This window comes from Babylonia areolata, chromosome 17, assembly GCF_041734735.1.
Source record: "Babylonia areolata isolate BAREFJ2019XMU chromosome 17, ASM4173473v1, whole genome shotgun sequence".
Classification (NCBI taxonomy): Eukaryota; Metazoa; Mollusca; class Gastropoda; order Neogastropoda; family Buccinidae; genus Babylonia; species Babylonia areolata.
In genome coordinates, this window is record NC_134892.1 from 1,480,543 (window position 1) to 1,503,811 (window position 23,269).

Consider the following 23,269-nt stretch of genomic DNA (forward strand, 5'->3'; position numbering starts at 1 on the left):
CTGACGATGAAGATGATTGTGTGTAATGTTGCTTCAGATCACCATGGTGACTGACGATGAAGATGATTGTGTGTAATGTTGTTTCAGATCACCATGGTGACTGACGATGAAGATGATTGTGTGTAATGTTGTTTCAGATCACCACGGTGACTGACGATGAAGATGATTGTGTGTAATGTTGTTTCAGATCACCACGGTGACTGATGGTGAAGATGATTGTGTGTAATGTTGTTTCAGATCACCACGGTGTCTGACAATGAAGATAAGATGAGAATTTTACTTTATTATCTCATAAAGAGGAATGAAATGAAGATGATATTGTGTAATGTTGTGTCAGATCGCCACGGTGACCACGGTCCACACGACACTGCTGGACCAGTTCCCCCATCTGTTCAGGAAAGGTCGACGCTCCATTCTGCTGCTGGTGGGCATCGCTGTCACCTGCTATCTGATTGGCCTGGCCTTCTGCACCAAGGTACAGCTGTCCCGCATTTTCATTGGTGGATGAATAGTGTGTGGTTTGCTGGGCAGTGTGTGATTGTTGTATTGTGTGTCTCTTTCTGTCACAACAGATTTCTCTGTGTGAAATTCGGGCTGCTCTCCCCAGGGAGAGCGTGTCGCTACACTACAGCGCCACCCTTTTTTTTTTTTTTTTTTCCGTCTGTGCAGTTTTTTTTTGTTTTTCCTGTCGAAGTGGATTCTTCTACAGAATTTTGCCATGAACAACCCTTTTGTTGTCGTGGGTTCTTTTACGTGAGCAAAGCACATGTTTCACACGGGACCTCGGTTTATCATCTCATCCGAATGACTAGCATCCAGACAACCACCCAAGGTCTAGTGGAGGGGAAGAAAATATTAGTGGCTGAGCCGTGATTCGAACCAGCGCGCTCAGATTCTCTCGCTTCCTAGGCAGAGGCGTTACCTCCAGGCCATCACTCCACTGATGAAGGGCTGGCAGTGAGAAGACCTCTCGTATCTCAGGGTGTGAGGAGACCTCTCTCATATCTCAGGGTGTGAGGAGACCTCTCTCATCTGTCAGGGTGTGAGGAGACCTCTCTCATATCTCAGGGTGTGAGGAGACCTCTCTCATATCTCAGGGTGTGTGGAGACCTCTCTCATATCTCAGGGTGTGAGGAGACCTCTCTCATATCTCAGGGTGTGTGGAGACCTCTCTCATCTCAGGGGGAGGAGACCTCTCTCATATCTCAGGGTGTGAGGAGACCTCTCTCATCTGTCAGGGTGTGAGGAGACCTCTCTCATATCTCAGGGTGTGAGGAGACCTCTCTCATATCTCAGGGTGTGTGGAGACCTCTCTCATATCTCAGGGTGTGAGGAGACCTCTCTCATATCTCAGGGTGTGTGGAGACCTCTCTCATCTCAGGGTGTGAGGAGACCTCTCTCATCTGTCAGGGTGTGAGGAGACCTCTCTCATCTGTCAGGGTGTGAGGAGACCTCTCTCATATCTCAGGGTGTGAGGAGACCTCTCTCATCTGTCAGGGTGTGAGGAGACCTCTCTCATCTGTCAGGGTGTGAGGAGACCTCTCTCATCTGTCAGGGTGTGAGGAGACCTCTCTCATCTGTCAGGGTGTGAGGAGACCTCTCTCATCTGCTGGAGACCTCTCTCATCTGTCAGGGTGTTGAGGGAGACCTCTTCTCTATCTGTCCAGGGTGTGAGGAGACCTCTCTCATATCTCAGGGTGTGAGGGAGACCTCTCTCATCTGTCAGGGGTGTGAGGGAGACCCTCTCTCATCTGTCAGGGTGTGGAGGAGACCTCTCTCATCTGTCAGGGTGTGAGGAGACCTCTCTCATCTGTCAGGGTGTGAGGAGACCTCTCTCATCTGTCAGGGTGTGAGGAGACCTCTCTCATCTGTCTGGGTGTGAGGAGACCTCTCTCATCTCTCATTGCTCTGGGTGTGCCTCTGGAGGAAGGTGGCAGAATGGTTAAGACGTTGATCTTCCAACACAGTGTCTGACACATAAAAAAAAAATAAATAAATAAAAAAATAAAATAAAAAGAAAGTGATGATAGGATTAGAAATGTGTGATACATAAGAAATTTGTGATAATTGGATTAGGAAATGTGTGATACATAAAGAATAAGTGATGACAGGTTTAGGAAATGTGTGATACATAAAGAGTAAGTGATGACAGGTTTAGGAAATGTGTGATACTTAAAAAGAATGTGATGATAGGACTGGGAAATGTGTGATACATAAGAAATTAGTGATGAAAGGATGAGGAAATACGTAAGTGCTGATAGGATTATGAAATGCATGACACATAAAAGAATAAATGATCATAGGTTTAAGAAACGTATGATAGATCAGAAATAAGTGATTCATGGAATGAACACTGTGTATTAGTTTTTTCTTCTTTTTTTTAAACTTAAAATTTTTTTTTTTTCCAAAAACATGTATACAATACAGAGAATAGTATGAAACAAACAATATAAAACGAACAGTAGCATCTTCCACTACAGAGAGAGAGATAAAACAAAACAAAACAAAACAGACTAAACAAGGCAAAACAAATCTGTAACAACATCATCAACAACAACAACAACAACAAAAAAAAAAAAAAAAAGGAAGATTTGTCCAATCATTCAATCAATCAATGTTTACACATTAATGATTGTAGTAATCATGATGATTTAAGACGACATTAATAATAAATAGCCTGGACCAGTTGTAACATAGCAACAGCGTATTAGTTTTTTGTTGACTGTGTGTGTTCAGGGTGGAATGTACGTTCTACAGCTGTTTGACAATTACGCTGCCACCTATTCCCTGCTGTTCATCGGTCTGGTGGAGTGTGTGGTACTGGCATGGGTGTATGGTGAGACGCTCTCTCTGCTTTCTTTTTTCTCTCTGTCACTTTCTTTGTCATTGACATCATCATCATCATCATCATCGTCATCAACATCATCGTCATCATTATCAACATCATCGTCATCATCATCGTTGTCATCATTATTGTCGTCATTATCAAGAGCATTATCATCGTCATCATCATCATTATCAACATCATCGTCATCATTATCAACATCATCGTCATTATTATCAACATCATCATCATCATCATCATCAACATCATTGTCATCATTGTCATCATTGAAGACTGTCAGTTCTCTCTGCTTTCTTTGTGACACTCTGCCCATTTCTTTGTCATTGTCATCATCATCATCATTTTCATAATCATTGTTATCATTATTGTCATCGTTGTTATCACCATTGCCATCATCATCATTGAAGACTCAGTTCTCTCTGCTTTCTTTGTGACATACTGCCCATTTCTTTGTCATCGTCATCATCATCATTATCAACATCATCAACATCATTATCAACATCATCATCATCATCATCAACATCATCATCATCATCATCATCATCATCATCATCAACATCATCATCAACATCATGGTCATCATTGAAGACTGTCAGTTCTCTCTGCTTTCTTTGTGACACTCTGCCCATTTCTTTGTCATTGTCATCATCATCATCATCGTTTTCATAATCATTGTTATTATCATCATTATCATTATCATCATCGCCATCATCATCATTGAAGACTCAGTTCTCTCTGCTTTCTTTGTGACATACTGCCCATTTCTTTGTCATCGTCATCATCATCATCATCAACATCATCGTCATCATTGAAGACAGTCACTTCTCTCTGCTTTCTGTATGAAGCGTTCCCCATTTCTTTGTCATCGTCATCATCATCATCATCATCAACATCATTGTCATCATTGAAGACAGTCACTGTTCTCTGCTTTCTGTATGAAGCGTTCCTCATTTAATCATCGTCATCATCAGCATCATCGTCATCATTGAAGACAGTCACTGTTCTCTGCTTTCTATATGAAGCGTTCCCCATTTCTTTGTCATCGTCATCATCATTGTCATCATTGAAGACAGTCACTTCTCTCTGCTTTCTGTATGAAGCGTTCCCCATTTCTTTGTCTTCATCATGATCATAATCATTTTCTTCATCTTCACTGGCTTCTTCATATCCTGACCTTGTTCGCACTCACATTCAATCACATGCATGCATGCAGTTCATGACAAATGAAACATTTTAAGTTCACACACACTTTGCACCCACACGGCTCATTCTCCTTGTTTTACACACTTGTTCCTAAACTGGAGTCTGAACTGGAACCAGATGGTTAGAGCACTGGACTTTAAATCCCAGGGCCCTGAGTTCAATCTCTGTGTGTGCCTGGTGGATTGAAGATGGTAGTCAGTTTTTCTGGTCTCCCGGGTCAACATTAGCACAAACCTGCTTGTGCCTTGATCCTTTATGTGCATAATCACATGCAGAAGGTCAAACATGCATTTCAAAGTTCTTGTTCATCACGTCGTTGTTTTTTTGGTGGGTTACAGAAACCTGAACATACACCCTCCAGGTATGCACTGTGATTACAGAGCGTGGCTTTCTTAGCATGAAGGGTAAAAGTGAAGAGCCCACTTGTACATGTGGGTGAATGTGTGAACTGAAGCCAGCAAATGCAGGAAGAAATAAAAGTGTGTGTCCACGTCCTCTCACCAAGATAAATGGAGGAGGAGGTGGTAGGGCTCGGGGTCTTCTTCTTCAGTTGTGGGCTGCAAATTTCCCGTTCGCCTGTATACTCATGACCGATGAACTTTGCACTGTGTTGTGTGCAGGGACGGAGCGGTTCTTTGATGACATCCAGTTGATGTTGGGCAAACGACCCGGCAAGATCTGGGCCATCAGCTGGAAGTATGTGGCCCCCATAGCTCTGACTGTAAGTGATGCTGGGTTTGTAGTTGTAGTTGTATTTGTATCATGGAAGTATGTGGCCCCCATAGCTCTGACTGTAAGTGATGCTGGGTTTGTAGTTGTAGTTGTATTTGTATCATGGAAGTATGTGGCCCCCATAGCTCTGACTGTAAGTGATGCTGGGTTTGTAGTTGTAGTTGTATTTGTATCATGGAAGTATGTGGCCCCCATAGCTCTGACTGTAAGTGATGCTGGGTTTGTAGTTGTAGTTGTATTTGTATCATGGAAGTATGTGGCCCCCATAGCTCTGACTGTAAGTGATGCTGGGTTTGTAGTTGTATTTGTATTTGTATCAGTCTTTTTGTCACAACAGATTTCTCTGTGTGAAATTCAGGCTGCTCTCCCAGGGAGAGCACGTCACTACAATGACAACGCCACCCTTATTCTTTCTTTTTTTTTTCTTCCTGTGATTTTATTTGTTTTCCTATCGAAGTGGATTTTTCTATAGAATTTTGCCAGGACAACACATTCATTGTTTGTACATTTAAAATATTACCTGCAATGTGTGGAATGAATGTATGAAACGGTGTTTGTGATATTTTTACAATTGTGTCTTCGTTATATTCCTAATAGCTGTTGTTTTTTGTTGTTGTTTTTTTTACAGCTCTGGAGATAATAAAGTTATGTTATGATAACGATTGCAGTGATTATCAAATGACGACAGTAATAATGAAAGTGAAGGTGATAATGATTACAAAATGATTATGACGAACGATGTCAGACTTTTTGGGGGAGTGGGGATGCATAAGACAGGGGTGTGGGGATGTGAAGGTTTTTGTATGTAACGATAACCTGGAAAATGATAACACCAATGGACAGCATTCAACACATTTTCTACCAGTAAAATATCGACATGAACAACAAGCAACAACATGATTGGAAAACAATGAACACAATTTGTACCTGTGAAAAAACAACATCGATAACAGTCAGCATTAGCAATGTTCAACAGTGAACACAATTTCTGCCTGTAAAACAACATAGCAACCCACATTATGAGCAAACAACAGTGAACACAATTTCTGCCTGTAAAACAACATCCATAACAACCCACATTATGAGCAAACAACAGTGAACACAATTTCTGCCTGTAAAACAACTTCCATAACAACCAACATTATGAGCAAACAACAATGAACACAATTTCTGCCTGTAAAACAACTTCCATAACAACCAACATTATGAGCAAACAACAGTGAACACAATTTCCGCCTGTAAAACAACATCCTTAACAACCAACATTATGAGCAAACAACAGTGAACACAATTTCTGCCTGTAAAACAACATCCTTAACAACCAACATTATGAGCAAACAACAGTGAACACAATTTCCGCCTGTAAAACAACATCCATAACAATCAATATTAGCAAACAACAGTGAACACAATTTCTGCCTGTAAAACAACGTAACAACCAACATTATGAGCAAACAACAGTGAACACAATTTCTGCCTGTAAAACAACATCCATAACAATCAATATTAGCAAACAACAGTGAACACAATTTCTGCCTGTAAAACAACATCCGTAACAACCAACATTATGAGCAAACAACAGTGAACACAATTTCTGCCTGTAAAACAACATCCATAACAACCAACATTATGAGCAAACAACAATGAACACAATTTCTGCCTGTAAAACAACTTCCATAACAACCAACATCAGGAAAGGAAAACCATGAACACAATTTCTACCTGTGAAGTAACAACATATGTGTTTATTTGGGTTATTAACATAGTGGCATTCTTACTGCTGTTATCGTCACTCAAGTCAAGGTGGAAAAAAGCCTGTTTTGCTTACCTCATTACCCTGGTAAAGTGAAATTTCCTTCCTTTTCCTTCAGTCGGCAGTCTGTTGTATGGGCACTTTTCTCTTCTTTTATTTTTTTTTCATTCGTTTTCGTTTATTTTCCTCTCCTTTTTTGTTCATAGTTTTAATGCACGTCTCAAAGATTTGATCCTGTTTTTCTTTATAGTGCTTCTATAACAATGATGATGATGATAATAATGATGATAATAATGATGATGATGATATAACTAACAAGGACTAACAGCAATCCACTCCAAGAAACCCTGTCCCTCCATCTCTCTCTCTTTCTCTCTGTCTCTGTCCATCCACCACTCTCTCTCTCTCTCTCCCTCCATCTCTCTCCCCCCTCTCTCTCTCCCTCCATCTCTCTCTACCTCTCTCTCCCTCCATCTCTCTCTCTCTTCTGTCACCCCCTCCATTCTCTCTCTGTGTCCCTCCACCTCTCTCTGTCTCTCTCTCCATCTTTCTCTCTCCCCCTCCATCTCTCTCTCTGTCCCTCTCTCTCTCACCTTCTCCCTCTCTTTCCCTCCCTCCATCTCTCTCTCTGTCACGCTCTCTCTCACCTTCTCCCTCTCTCTCCCTCCCTCTCTCTCTCTCCCTCCCTCTCACCTCCCCCTTTCACCTGTGCAGGTCATTCTGATCTTCACCTGTGTCAACTTCAACGCCACCAAGTACGGTGACTACGTGTTCCCGGGCTGGGCGGACGGTGTGGGACTGCTGCTTACCCTGAGTTCCATTCTGGCCATCCCCGGGGTGGCCCTGCTGAAGGTTGTCATGGAGATGAGGCGCAGTGGAGGCAGCTTCCTGCAGGTGACCGCTGTGTGGCTGTCTGCCTTGTGCTGTCTGTGGCTGTTTACCTGTGGTCGTTAACTGTGGCTGTTTACCTGTGGCTGTTTACCTGAGGTCATTAACTGTGGCTGTTAACTGTGGCTGTTTACCTGTGGCTGTTAACTGTGGCTGTTTACCTGTGGTCGTTAACTGTGGCTGTTTACCTGTGGTCGTTAACTGTGGCTGTTTACCTGTGGCTGTTTACCTGAGGTCATTAACTGTGGCTGTTAACTGTGGCTGTTTACCTGTGGTCGTTAACTGTGGCTGTTTACCTGTGGCTGTTAACTGTGGCTGTTTACCTGTGGTCGTTAACTGTGGCTGTTTACCTGTGGTCATTAACTGTGGCTGTTTACCTGTGGCTGTTAACTGTGGCTGTTTACCTGTGGCTTTTAACTGTGGCTGTTTACCTGTGGCTGTTAACTGTGGCTGTTTACCTGTGGCTGTTAACTGTGGCTGTTTACCTGTGGCTGTTAACTGTGGCTGTTTACCTGTGGCTGTTAACTGTGGCTGTTTACCTGTGGTCGTTAACTGTGGCTGTTTACCTGAGGTTGTAGATGTGTTCTGTTTACCTGTGGTCGTTAACTGTGGCTGTTTACCTGAGGTTGTAGACGTGTGCTGTTTACCTGTGGTCGTTAACTGTGGCTGTTTACCTGTGGCTGTTTACCTGTGGTCGTTAACTGTGGCTGTTTACCTGTGGCTGTTTACCTGAGGTCATTAACTGTGGCTGTTTACCTGAGGTTGTAGACGTGTTCTGTTTACCTGTGGTCGTTAACTGTGGCTGTTTACCTGAGGTTGTAGACGTGTTCTGTTTACCTGTGGTCGTTAACTGTGGCTGTTTACCTGAGGTTGTAGACGTGTTCTGTTTACCTGTGGTCGTTAACTGTGGCTGTTTACCTGAGGTTGTAGACGTGTTCTGTTTACCTGTGGTCGTTAACTGTGGCTGTTTACCTGAGGTTGTAGACGTGTTCTGTTTACCTGTGGTCGTTAACTGTGGCTGTTTACCTGAGGTTGTAGACGTGTTCTGTTTACCTGTGGTCGTTAACTGTGGCTGTTTACCTGAGGTTGTAGACGTGTTCTGTTTACCTGTGGTCGTTAACTGTGGCTGTTTACCTGAGGTTGTAGACGTGTTCTGTTTACCTGTGGTCGTTAACTGTGGCTGTTTACCTGAGGTTGTAGATGTGTTCTGTTTACCTGTGGTCATTAGCTGTGGTTGTTTAACTGTGGATGTAGACATGTTGTTTACCTGTGGATGTAGACATGTGTGTTACCTGTGGATGTAGACATGTTGTTTACCTGTGGATGTAGACATGTTTGTTACCTGTGGATGTAGACATGTTGTTTACCTGTGGAAGTAGACATGTTTGTTACCTGTGGATGTAGACATGTTGTTTACCTGTGGATGTAGACATGTTTGTTAACTGTGGATGTAGACATGTTTGTTACCTGTGGATGTAGACATGTTGTTTACCTGTAGATGTTGTTACCTATGTAGACATGTTGTTTACCTGTGGATGTAGACATGTTTGTTACCTGTGGATGTAGACATGTTGTTTACCAGTGGATGTAGACATTTTTGTTACCTGTAGATGTAGACATGTTTGTTACCAGTGATTGTAGACACGTTTGTTTTTTACGGGTGTTCATAGACACATTGTGGTGGAAAATATTACGTTGACTGTTACAGTGGAGGCAGTTTTCTGCAGGTTGTTACACTGTTTGGACGGGCGCAATAGCCGAGTGGTTAAAGCGTTGGACTGTCAATCTGAGGGTCCTGGGTTCGAATCACGGTGATGGCGCCTGGTGGGTAAAGGGTGGAGATTTTTACGATCTCCCAGGTCAACATATGTGCAGACCTGCTAGTGCCTGAACCCCATTCGTGTGTATATGCAAGCAGAAGATCAAATATGCACGTTAAAGATCCTGTAATCCATGTCAGCATTCGGTGGGTTATGGAAACAAGAACATACCCAGCATGCACACCCCTGAAAGCGGAGTATGGCTGCCTACATGGCGGGGTTAAAACGGTCATACACGTAAAAGCCCACTCGTGTGCATGCGGGTGAACGTGGGAGTTGCAGCCCACGAACGCAGAAGAAGAAGTTACACTGTTTGTTTTCTGCCTGTCTGTAACACCTTGTGTTACCTGTCAATGTAGACATGATGTACACGCTGCTCTGTGTGCATGAATGTGCGTGTGCAAGTGTGTGTATGTGTGTGAGACTCTGTGTGTGTGTGTGTGTGTGTGCGTATGTGTAGGTGTGTGTGAGAGTGAGTGTGTGTGAGTGGGTATGTGTGTGTGTGTGAGTGTCTGCACTCGTGTGTGAGCATGCGTGCATGCGATAAAGTGGCCCACAATCACCACGTCACTGTGTCCTGTTGGCCAACAGAGCGCCAGAAAGCTGACCAAGCCACTGCCGGAGTGGGGCCCCGCGCTCAAGGAACACAGAATACAGCGTGCGGCTGTTGCTGGCGCCGAACCCTCCGCCTTCGAGTCTCAGGTCCCCCTGACGCTGGCCACCCTTTCAGGCAGCAACGGCAATGGTGTCCCCCCTGACGGCAAGATATGAAGAGAGGGGGAGAGCTGAGAGTGGGGGAGACGGAAGGGGGAGCAGGGCAGGTGGACTGTGTACTGTGTGTGTGTGTGTGTGACAGGGAAGACTATCACTGTATCAGGGAGGTACCACCTCATGTGGTCCATGCTTTACAGCACGTCCATAGACAATGACCGCATTCCTAGCAACAGCAAGTGTCTCAAAGTCACCGCATTCCTAGCAAAAGCAAGTCTCTATAACTCACCGCATTCCTGGCAACAGCAACAAGTCAAAGTCACCGCATTTCTAGCAAGAACAACAACAAATCTCTCAAAGACACTGCTTTCCTAGCAACAGCAAGTCTCTATAAGTCAACGCATTCCTCGTGACAGCAACAAGTCTAAGTCACTGCATTGCTGGCAACAACAACAAGTCAAAGTCACCGCATTCCTGGCAACAACCCTGGCAACAACAACAAGTCTAAGTCACCGCATTCCTGGCAACAAGACCAACAAATCTCTCTTAGTCACTGCATTCCTAGGAACAGCAAAACCAAATCTCTTTCACTAAAAAAAACAACCCACACACACAAAAAAAAAAAACCCCAGAAAGCTGAAATATATTTCTCATGCAGTAATCTCACTGGCACAGTTTGGAAATGTATCACTGAAAAACAACAAAAAAACAAAGTGTTGAAACCTATTTCTCATGCGTTAATCTCTCCGCCACTGTTTCAGCTTCCACTCAACTTGCTCAATTGACAGAGTTCAAGAGAGGTGACTGTGAAGGGGAAGGGTTTTAGGTAGTGGAATAATCAAGTCCAATGAAAGAGGAGGGAGGAGGGGGGGGGGATAACTCCTAGTCAGGTTCGAGGCTTCAATGTTTTCTGACAGACCCTTTACACTGTGCACACTTCCTCAAATCAAGTTGTTTGCGACCGTTTTGAAGTTCTAAAAGAAAAGCGAGAAAGAATTTCCCTGTTCTTCGAAACATTGATCTTTTCTTCACTGGTTGTATTTGGGGAAGGAGGAGGAGGAGGAGGAAGTTTGTTATGTCCCCTCCCACGTCCTGGTCATGGTATTTCACCTGTTTGAAGTCAACGGGTAATGGTGTTCTTCCGTCCACCACCACCTGCTGTGTATGTCAGGAAACGAGGAAAGTGTAAAGACACAGATGTAGAATGAAAGGGGACAGACTTGACGGAGATGGGGGGATGGGGGGGGGGAGACTGAGGGGTTTGGGGGGGAGGAAGGGGGTGGGACTGAGAACACCACTGTCGTGTGTTGTTTGTGTCTGTTCTAAGCTTTGACTGAGTATCGGGGGGCAGAGATGTTGGCAGGTGAAACAGGACGGACCTGGTAGTTTGCTACCCGGCGATTTTCACCTGAGACAATTTTCTCTGACGTGGATTTTTTTTTTTTTTAAACACAGCAGAATTTTGCTGGGTAAAGACATGTTGGTTGATGACAATCACTCCATGTCCATGTAAAACTGCGCTACATTTCCCTGTGTTTCCGCCCTGTGCTTTTGAAATTTTGACTGATACCACTGTCTTCGTTCCATTGCCATCATCTTCATCATTCTTTTTTTTTATTTCTATTTTTTCTCTTTCCCATTTCTCCAAAAGGATAAGTTTACATAAACCAGCAGAAAATCACTGCGATGTGATTCATTGCTTGATGAAGGGCCCTTTCCTCTGTGCATGATTAACCCATTTAACCCCAGGGACTCCACAGCCTCCACAGGTTTCCCTGCCATGTTCATGCAGAAAAATACAGGTAATGTTCTAACACTGACCCTTTATTTCCCTTGAAATTGACATTTGAAGACACCGTGAGAAATACTGTGGAAGTTGGTTCCTTTTACTTGCTGCGGTTTATGCATATGTAGGAATGTGCAAACCATTTGAATGATACAGCTTTTGGTACCACAGCCATGCTTGAGTGCAGGATTGAATGAGTTAAGCGAATTTAGAGAAGAAAAATCAGCTGTTTTGGGTTGCTGTTTTTTCTTGCCAGGGTGATTATCATGACAGCAGGGGAATTACACAGGTTTCAGATCCTTTGCTGTGATGATGGAAGAAAGGTTTCAAAAGCATTATGTTGCTGGATGCGTTGATCAGGTGAAGAGAGCCTTGACGGTTGTCTGCGGTGAAAGGGGGTGATTAGCACTGAAAAGAGGAAGGTGGCAGAATGGTCAAGACGCTCGTCTGCCAACACAGGGTCTGTGAGGGTGTGGGTTCGAATTCCACTCGCGCCCTTTCTCCAAAGTTTGACTGGAAAATTAAACTGAGCGACTAGTCATTCGGATGCCGGGATGAATTGAGGTCCTGTGTGCAGCACGCACTAGGCACACAAAAAAAAGAACTCAGGGGAGTGTTGTCCACTCTGATAGCTACACAAATATATATGAATGCACTCCAGGCCTACAAAGCGTGTTGGGTTATGACGCTGGTCAGCCATATGCCTAGAATATGTAGTGTGGTGTATATGGATCTGTCCAAATGCAGTCAGGCTTTCTGAGAAACAAACTGATTAGGACTGAGATCGTTCAGTTGACAAGAGAGACAACTCTGGCGAAGGGTGTTTGGGGAGAAGCACAGTGTGGTGCCCCTTGTCTGCACACTCACTTCATAACTCCCCCCTCCCCTCACCCCAAAACAAAAACAATAACAAAAAAAAAAAAAGAAGTGGAGGTCAGGGAATACTTTAGCAAACGATGAAGTGACAGAGAAGTAAGATCAGGGAATACTTTAGCAAACGATGAAGTGACAGAGAAGTAAGATCAGGGAATACTTTAGCAAACGATGAAGTGACAGAGAAGTAAGATCAGGGAATACTTTAGCAAACGATGAAGTGAAAGAGAAGTAAGATCAGGGAATACTTTAGCAAACGATGAAGTGAAAGAGAAGTAAGATCAGGGAGGGAATACTTTAGCAAACGATGAAGTGACAGAGAAGATCAGGGAATACTTTAGCAAACAATGAAGTGACAGAGAAGTAAGATCAGGGAATACTATAGCAAACAATGAAGTGACAGAGAAGTAAGATCAGGGAATACTTTAGCAAACAATGAAGTGACAGAGAAGATCAGGGAATACTTTAGCAAACGATGAAGTGACAGAGAAGTAAGATCAGGGAATACTATAGCAAACAGTGAAGTGAAAGAGAAGTAAGATCAGGGAATACTATAGCAAACAGTGAAGTGAAAGAGAAGTAAGATCAGGGAATACTATAGCAAACAGTGAAGTGAAAGAGAAGGAAGATCAGGGAATACTTTAGCAAACAGTGAAGTGAAAGAGAAGTAAGATCAGGGAATACTTTAGCAAACAATGAAGTGACAGAGAAGTAAGATCAGGGAATACTTTAGCAAACGATGAAGTGACAGAGAAGTAAGATCAGGGAATACTTTAGCAAACGATGAAGTGACAGAGAAGTAAGATCAGGGAATACTTTAGCAAACGATGAAGTGACAGAGAAGTAAGGAAGATCAGGGAATACTTTAGCAAACGATGAAGTGAAACAGAAGTAAGATCAGGGAATACTTTAGCAAACGATGAAGTGACAGAGAAGTAAGATCAGGGAATACTTTAGCAAATGATGAAGTGACAGAGAAGTAAGATCAGGGAATACTTTAGCAAACGATGAAGTGACAGAGAAGTAGTTAAGGCACTGGCAGAACATGGGATCTTCAGTTTGTAAGGAGCGTTGGTTTGTGATTTGTTACATGATTCCTTGAATTGACATCTTTAACGACTGACCTCATCTGCTGTTGCATTTAGAAAGAAGAAAAAAGGTGTTAATTAGTCAGTGGTATGCGATGACGTTGGGATTCTGATCGCATGTTTTTCATAATGGTGAATGTAGTAATGATGATAATAATGTGTATTGAAGAGATGTGTTTGTTGATGATGTGACCAAAGAAGAAATAGATATGCATTTCTATTGCATTGTCCTTTTCGTTTCTTTGATGTGCACTCCACTCTTTGCCTTCGTTATTATTCTGTGTGCGTATTGTTGCTGTAGTGTTGATATAAGTGGGGGGGCGGGGGTGGGGGGGATCTCAGATGAAGAGATAACAGGAAGATCACATTGTCTGCACCAGTTCTGACCACTCATGCACCAGACTTTGTGATTCGTTAGTGTCTCAGATCACAAGTACATTTAAAAAGTGCATGTAAAGACACACTCTTGTTGAAGCACATATTTACAGAGCACACACATAGACATACATGCCTACTGATCCAGAATCACCATATTTGTTTCGGAAAACACAAAAAATGAATGCCTGTTCCGTACGTTACAAACACAGATAGTGTGTTACAGGACAAAAAACAACAAAGAAACACATGTTAAATGTCAGGGGCTTTTTTGGGGGGGGGGTTTTTTGTTTGTTTGTTTGTTTTTAGAACTATAGGATGGGATGTTGTGATTCCAATAGTCTGTGCATCCACTAAAGTCCATAACGGGTTTTGGAAGAGGCGAAGTTAAGGGAAAGCACGATCAACTGAAAAGATGGCTGGCTGTGCCAAGCAAATGTGTGGCACTGACAAAGAAAATGGAGGGAGAAAACCCTCACCACGGAAAAAACAAGCAAAATCCCTGTAAGATCAACACTACCAAATCTACTGGAAAGAATACAATGATGGGTGTTCACCAAGACCTCCACCCCCCCCCCCCCCACCCCTGCCTCCCCACCCAAAAAAGTAAAACAGTTTGTGGGCTGTCTGTTAAATAATAAACTCTCCATCAGTCAAGGTGACTGTCATCGTCACACTGAACCAGAAGAGAAAAGAAAAAAGAAAAAAAATTATTTAGCGTGTTCCTGAGAATTCTTGAAGAAAAGTTCAGTTTGTTCCCATCGTTTATGTCCTCTGCTCCTGGATGGCAGGACTGTGAGGTTGGCCTGTTTGCGTATGTGGAGTGATGGCCTAGAGGTAACGCGTCCACATAGGAAGCGAGAGAATCTGAGCGCTGGTTTGAATCACGGCTCAGCCACCGATATTTTCTCCCCCTCCACTAGATCTTAAGTAGTGGTCTGGACGCTAGTCATTCGTATGAGACGATAAACTGAGGTCCCGTGTGCAGCATGCATTTAGCGCACGTAAAAGAACCCATGGCAACAAAAGGGTTGTTCCTGGCAAAATTCTGTAGAAAAATCCACTTCGACAGGAAAAACAAAAAAAACTGCACACAGGAAAAAATACAAAAAAATGGGTAGCACTGTAGTGTAGCGACGTGCTGTCCCTGGGGAGAGGAGCCCGAATTTCACACAGAGAAATTTGTGATAAATACAAATACGAATAGACGTTCTCAGATTCCTGTCCGTGCACACATTCACAAAGCACATTTTTACACTTCACGGGAAGAAAGAAAGAAAAAAGACTGCAGAGGTTCTGTTGATCAACTAGTTATGTGGAAACAACAACCAAGCACTCAGAACTTGAAAGAATAGAACCTTCCTTGTGAGGAGAGAGAGAGAGAAAAGTACTCCAAGGGAGGCAAAAAGCACAGGTGAGAATTTCCTCAGTTTGGTTAGTTCCCTTGTTCTCACAGTTGGATTTATTTATTATTATGATTATTTTATTATTATTATTATTACTACTACCCTTTTTTTATTATAATTATTATTTATTTATGTAAGCTTATCTATTATTTATTCACCTTTTTTTTTTTTCTCAAGGCCTGACTAAGTGCGTTGGGTTACGCTGCTGGTCAGGCATCTGCTTGGCAGATGTGGTGCAGCGTATATGGATTTGTCCGAACGCAGTGACGCCTCCTTGAGCTACTGATACTGAAACTGAAACTGACAGTTGGATCATCTTTTCCTTGGTGAACAGACAGTGCAGTGTGTGCTGCATGTTGGTCAGATCACAGACAGCGTGGCCATTGTGTTTGGGACATTATAATCATACATCACATTGACATGTGAGGGATTGCATATCATGTACAAAAAGTATGATGATTATGATTATGATAATTATGTTGATGGTGCACTTGCACTGTTGTTGATTGTGACCTTTGGCAGTTTGTTCATGACAAAGAAAAATATGAGTTTTGATTTTTGCATTTGTCATTTGTTTATCCTTTCTAGTTTGATGTTTGAGGCATTTTGACATCCCGCAATGCGTGTGTGTGTACGTGTGTGTCTTTGTGTGTGTGTGTGTGTGTGTGTGTGCATAAAGTATTTATTTCTTATGTCACTGTTGTGTGTGTGTATGTCACTGTTATGTGTGTCACTGTTATGTGTGTGTATGTCACTGTTGTGTATGTCACTGTGATGTGTGTGTATGTCACTGTTGTGTATGTCACTGTTGTGTGTGTCACTGTGATGTGTGTGTATGTCACTGTTGTGTATGTCACTGTTATGTGTGCATGTATGTCACTGTTATGTGTGCATGTATGTCACTGTTATGTGTGCATGTATGTCACTGTTATGTGTGTCACTGTGATGTGTGTGTGTCACTGTTGTGTATGTCACTGTGATGTGTGTGTGTGTCACTGTTGTGTGTGTCACTGTTGTGTATGTCACTGTGATGTGTGTGTATGTCACTGTTGTGTATGTCACTGTGATGTGTGTATGTCACTGTGATGTGTGTGTATGTCACTGTGATGTGTGTGTCACTGTGATGTGTGTGTATGTCACTGTTGTGTATGTCACTGTGATGTGTGTATGTCACTGTTGTGTGTGTCACTGTGATGTGTGTGTATGTCACTGTTGTGTGTGTCACTGTGATGTGTGTGTATGTCACTGTTGTGTATGTCACTGTTGTGTATGTCACTGTTGTGTATGTCACTGTTGTGTATGTCACTGTGATGTGTGTGTATGTCACTGTGATGTGTGTGTATGTCACTGTTGTGTGTGTCACTGTGATGTGTGTGTATGTCACTGTTGTGTGTGTCACTGTGATGTGTGTGTATGTCACTGTTGTGTGTCACTGTGATGTGTGTGTATGTCACTGTTGTGTGTGTCACTGTGATGTGTGTGTATGTCACTGTTGTGTGTGTGTATGTCACTGTTGTGTGTGTCACTGTGATGTGTGTGTGTATGTCACTGTTGTGTATGTCACTGTGATGTGTGTGTATGTCACTGTTGTGTGTGTCACTGTTGTGTGTGTGTGTCACTGTTGTGTGTGTGTGTCACTGTTGTGTGTGTCACTGTTATGCGTGTGTATGTCACTGTTGTGTATGTCACTGTTGTGTATGTCACTGTGATGTGTGTATGTCACTGTTGTGTGTGTCACTGCGATGTGTGTGTCACTGTTATGTGTGTATGTCACTGTTGTGTGTGTCACTGTGATGTGTGTGTATGTCACTGTTGTGTATGTCACTGTTGTGTATGTCACTGTGATGTGTGTATGTCACTGTTGTGTGTGTCACTGTGATGTGTGTGTCACTGTTATGTGTGTATGTCACTGTTGTGTGTGTCACTGTGATGTGTGTGTATGTCACTGTTGTGTATGTCACTGTTGTGTATGTCACTGTGATGTGTGTATGTCACTGTTGTGTGTGTCACTGTGATGTGTGTGTATGTCACTGTTGTGTATGTCACTGTGATGTGTGTGTATGTCACTGTTGTGTATGTCACTGTGATGTGTGTGTATGTCACTGTTGTGTGTGTCACTGTGATGTGTGTGTATGTCACTGTTGTGTGTGTCACTGTGATGTGTGTGTATGTCACTGTTGTGTGTGTCACTGCGATGTGTGTGTATGTCACAGTTTGTGTCTGTCATTATGTGTATGTGTGTTTATGTCACTGTATGTATGAGTGTATTGTGTGTATGTCACTATATGTATGCATGTAATGTGTGTATGTACATAACGTATTTCCCTTTTTTTTTGGTGGTGGTGGTGATGTGTAAATTTGGTCTGTTTTTGTTTCATTTTACTGTCCTGAAAATCATTGAATTGTTTTGTGATTTTTGGAACTGTTTGCCCAAGTCATGTGTAGAAATCAAATCATCTGTTAATAATCATAATTAAATCAATGAATGTGTGACAAAAAAAAAAAAAGAAAAGAAAAGGGTCGTCTTATTGACAGCACTTTTGAAATGAATTAGAAATGTTTTAAACTAAATATTACAATAGAATGGTAATAGTAAGAATATTTCATCAGTGTAATGCCTAATGTGAGCCTGTTGTGGTTGAACACAAAAACCACAGTCTCTAAATGACTTCCAGTATTTCTCTTATAGTTGCTCTCTCTCTCTCTCTCTCTCTCTCTCTGATTCTGACTGCCAAGAGAATTTGTCATTTGAAATCGAAATATTAACTTTGATCACAACTGTAAACATTTGACATACTGGAGTGATTTGTTTGGAGCTTTTCTTCAAGAAAGTTCTTTCTATGAAAGAAAAAAAATTTGCTTTTGAAAAGTGTAGACTGACAAAATCTTTTTTTTTTTTTTTAACATTTTATAGAAAAATAAAACTTGTGATTTGATTTTCGCTTGCTGGAAACATTGATTGGTTTTTGTTTTGTCAGATTGGGATTCGCTGTGATTTGAATTGAATTGATTTATATTGCTTGATATACCAAAAAAAATTTGTGTGTGTTGTCAACATTTTTTGGGGGGCAGGGGGGTGGGGGTGGGGGTTGTTTTCCCTGCCAAATACAAACATCAACCACACAGTAAATATGTTTAGGTACTAGTAAGACATGGTCTTATAATTTCACCAGCTGTGTGTGTGTATTGAAAGAAAGGAGTGTGTGCCAGTGTGTCCCTCATCGCTCAGTGCAGTGTGTGTTTGTCAGTGTGTTTGTGGTTGTGATTGTTCCGGCCATTTCACAACCGCACAGCAGAGAACATTCAGACACTGCCCTGTGATTCATGGTGATGGTAATGGATTCTGCTGCACAGCAGAGAACATTCAGACACTGCCCTGTGATTCATGGTGATGGTAATTGATTCTCATGTACATCCTTTGGGATACAGAAAGAAGAGGCTTATTTTGCTTTAATTTTTTTTTATACTGTTGCTAAGTCACTGGGACATGTTCACCACATACACACACTTATGCTCTTGCTCTCTCTCTCTCTCCTTGTGTGTGTGTGTGTGTGTAACACACTCACACACACACACACACACGCACACACACACGTATATATATGCTTTCTCTCTCTCTCTCTCTCTCTCTCACAGACATCCAAACATACATATCTACACACACGCATGCACTTTTATTCACACATCTCATACAAGCAGAAACACACACACACACACACACACGTATATATATGCTTTCTCTCTCTCTTTCTCTCTCACAGACATCCAAACATACATTTCTACACATGCGCATGCACTTTTATTCACATCTCACACAAGCAGAAACACACACACACACACACACACACACTTGTACCTTGATACATTAGTCAACAAAGCATGCAAACCTGCCTATACACCATGGACAGAACTAATGCATGGCATATTCTCTTTTCAGAATTTCATCACCTGAAATTTTGATTATTATTTAACATTTTTTGTATTTGATAAAAGAAAATCAGGTCATTCAGCTGTCACTTAATGCTATATTAGAGTAGTTGTAGTGACTGGTATTTTTGTGTGACATGTACAAAAACAATCATGAAAACCCAAAAGGAATAGTCTTTATTTCTTTTATTTAGCATCCATATACACATTGTACTCTCGGATTTAAATATAAAACATTTTGTTATGTATTTTATCAACATAATTGTTTGAAATGCTTTATTCTTAACATTTGCAAATAGACATAATTTTGTAAATCTCACCACAACAAATAATAGAATGATTATTGTAGAGTTCAACACAATTGTTCAGTTCATATTCAGTTTTTGAAAGATGTTTTGCTTTAAAGTCCTATGCTACAGTATAGCCTTTTCCAGTTGGTTTGTCCAAGAAAATGATTTATGACAATTTACATTTGGCTTAATTCAAAACTTGTTAATTGTAAACATTAGAATGTAATCAGGATTTTTGTTTGAATAGTTCATATTTTCATTGTAATATAGCAACATTGGAATCAAAAGTTGTGTATACAGCTTGGTATATTTGTCTCCTCTATATTCTTTGAGTCGTGGAATTGGTGCATTTCTTAGTTCATTTATTTATTTGTATATCCCTTTATTCCTTGTTTATGTATTGCTCAGCTTCTGAATGTATTCCTGGTGTGAAAAGAAAATAATAATTCTGCATTTTCCATGGTCATGATTGCTTTTTCTCAAGGAAAGCATTTCGATTAATTTTTTTTAAAAAGAAGACAAAAATATCAGGATGCTGTATAGCTTTGTCTAGAGGTTCGTTGCCTCCTTCAAAAGCAGAACAATAATTTGCCAATGTTTTGTATTCTCTAAGTATGCTAGTCATGTCTGACAAAGACCATCAGGACAGCATAGGAGGCATTTGCTGTCTCAATTATCTGGGCTGGAATTTGATGATGATGGAGAGTGTCTTGCCCACGTTACATCCCCACTCTCTCAGCCAAGAGGGTTTTAGGACAGTCAGCATTGGGATGCATTGGAATGCATTGGGATGCCGACTGTCCAAAAACCCTCTTGGCTGAGATGTTCCCAAAAGGCCAGCTAGCCCCCAAGGCTGCAGCACTAAGAGCCAGTGCAGTCTTGCCTTCTAGTTTGAGAGTCCTAGTCCTTCACAAAAGACTGAGCTGTAAATGACTTCCCCGTTGCGTTGGAGAAACCATTGATCATACAGCTCTCACTTTGCTGTTGACCCAGTTTATGTCCGTCAGTCTGTGAAAAAGCCGAGCGTAGGGTCCTGTTATTCTCTGTTGACTGTCTTTCTACGGTTGAAAGCAAATGTGTTGAGAATTTTCGTGCTCTGTTTCATTGCTCCCTGTCCATTGCCTGGAACTCTTGGGTGGACAGGGAGCATTGAGGTGGGGACTCTTGAAAGTTGTTCACCTCCTGAAACTAAAGCAATGTCAACACTTTTTTTTTTTTTTTCCAAACACTTACCGTGCAGCATTAACAAGACAAGCAGCATCTCCCTCTGTGTCTGTTTCTCTCTCTGTGTCTCTCTCCCTCTCTGTCTCCCTCTCTCTGTCTCTGTCTCAGTCTCTCTCTGTCTCTCTCTTTCTGTCTCCCTGTCTCTCTGTTTCCCTCTCTCTATCTCTGTCTCTCTGTGTCTCTGTCTCTGTCTCAGTCTCTCTCTCTCTCTGTGTCTGTCTCTCTCTCTCTCTGTGTCTCAGTCTGTCTCTCTCTGTCTCTCTATCTCTGTCTCCCTGTCTCTCTGTTTCCCTCTCTCTGTCTCTGTCTCAATCTGTCTGTTTCCCTCTCTCTATCTCTGTCTCTCTGTTTCCCTCTCTCTGTCTCTGTCTCTCTGTCTCTGTCTCAGTCTCTCTGTGTCTCTCTCTGTCTCCCTGTCTCTCTCCTTCTCTGTCTCTCTCTGTGTCTCTGTCTCTCCTTTTCTTTCCCTGTAATATGTAGCCTCAAACATGAAGTTGAAAAAAAACTTGATATTTGTTTATGTTTTTTTTTTTTTTTTAACACAAGTGGGCCACCATATTCCTTGAGTGAGCCAGCATATAGAAAACCAGATGTGTGTGTGTGTGTGTGTGATGTGTGCAAATGTATTTGTTGTGAATATCTGGTAATATCTAGTTCCAGTTATATAATACAGTCCACACACATACCTAAATTCTTGGTTTATGATTGCCAAGATGGTTGGACTGAAGTGAACTTTGCATTTAGGGAGAATTGATGACTGCCCTAGATGCTTGGTATGCAGTTAGCGCAGCTCAAAACTTCAAAACCAAACATTTTTCCCACGTGAACATGAATTGTACAGAGCAAGGATTTAATAAAGGTTTCCCATACAATATACTTGCATTGTTTTTGTGTGTGTGCGTGTATGTGTGTGTGTGTGTGTGTTTAAGTGATTGTGAGTGCATGTGTGTTTGTGTGTGTGTGTGTGTTTGAGTGAGTGTGTGTGCATGTTTGAGTGAGTGTGTGTGTGTATGTTTGAGTGTGTGTGTGCGTGCATGTTTGAGTGTGTGATTGAGTGTGTGCGTGTGTGTGATTGAGTGTGTGTGTTTGTGTGAGTATGTGTGTGTGTATGTTTGAGTGTGTGTGTGCGTGCATGTTTGAGTGTGTGATTGAGTGTGTGCGTGTGTGTGATTGAGTATGTGTGTGTGATTGAGTATGTGTGTGTGTATGTTTGAGTGTGTGTGTGCGTGCATGTTTGAGTGTGTGATTGAGTGTGTGCGTGTGTGTGATTGAGTATGTGTGTTTGTGTGAGTATGTGTGTGTGTATGTTTGAGTGTGTGTGTGCGTGCATGTTTGAGTGTGTGATTGAGTGTGTGCGTGTGTGTGATTGAGTATGTGTGTTTGTGTGAGTATGTGTGTGTATGTTTGAGTGTGTGTGTGCGTGCATGTTTGAGTGTGTGATTGAGTGTGTGCGTGTGTGTGATTGAGTATGTGTGTTTGTGTGAGTATGTGTGTGTATGTTTGAGTGTGTGTGTGCGTGCATGTTTGAGTGTGTGATTGAGTGTGTGCGTGTGTGTGATTGAGTATGTGTGTTTGTGTGAGTATGTGTGTGTATGTTTGAGTGTGTGTGTGCGTGCATGTTTGAGTGTGTGATTGAGTATGTGTGTGTGTGTGTGTGTGTAGGGGGTGTGCATGCTGGATATGTTCTTGTTTCCGAAACCCACTGAAGGCTGACATGGATTACAGGATGTTTAAGGTGAGTATTTGATCCTCTGCTTGCGAAGGGGGTTCAGACATAAGCAGGTCTGCACCTTATGTTGACCTGGGAGATAGGGAAAAAAACCCTCCACCCTTTACCCACCAGGTGCCGTTACTGAGATTCGAACATGGGACCTTCAGATTCAAAGTCCATGCTTTAACCACTCGGCTTACGCCCGTCATATCAGAATCAATCATACATGCAGTGTCTGTTCCTTTCCACTTTAACTCTGTAAGACACAGATGGCTTCTGTTCTGTAAGTCCAACTTCACTGTCATTGATTCGAAAACCTACTGGCGTTTTGGTTACAACATGGTCTTTAAACAGGATTGAGGAGGGTGGCAGAGTGGTGAAGACACTCATCTGCCTAACAGTGTCCGTGAGGGTGTGGGTTCCAATCCCGCTCTCACCCTTTCTCCCAAGTTGGACTGGAAAATCAAACTGAGCGTCAATTAATTGGATGACACAATAGACTGACGTCCCGTGTGCAGCACGCACTTTGCGCACTGTAACAGAACCCATGGCAACGAGACTGTTGTCCTCTGTCATCCTCTCTGATTGGTACACAGATATAATTATGTAGAAATCCTCACTGTTTGGTACACAGATA

The 23,269-nt window shown here is 42.2% G+C and overlaps 1 protein-coding gene across 3 annotated transcripts in view; it reads left to right on the forward strand.

Annotated features, from left to right (window-relative positions):
• The window catches only part of LOC143291428 (sodium- and chloride-dependent glycine transporter 1-like), a 96,724-nt gene extending 85,552 nt beyond the window's left edge, over positions 1 to 11,172 (forward strand). For all 3 annotated transcript variants that reach the window (XM_076601277.1, XM_076601276.1, XM_076601275.1), the window contains exons 11-15: positions 338 to 475; positions 2,737 to 2,836; positions 4,669 to 4,769; positions 7,248 to 7,427; positions 9,833 to 11,172. In XM_076601277.1, the coding sequence (XP_076457392.1) occupies positions 338 to 475; positions 2,737 to 2,836; positions 4,669 to 4,769; positions 7,248 to 7,427; positions 9,833 to 10,012 (699 nt within the window). In that variant the 3' untranslated portion in view covers positions 10,013 to 11,172. The remainder of the gene's footprint in view (positions 1 to 337; positions 476 to 2,736; positions 2,837 to 4,668; positions 4,770 to 7,247; positions 7,428 to 9,832) is intronic.
• The last annotated feature ends 12,097 nt before the right edge of the window (positions 11,173 to 23,269 follow it).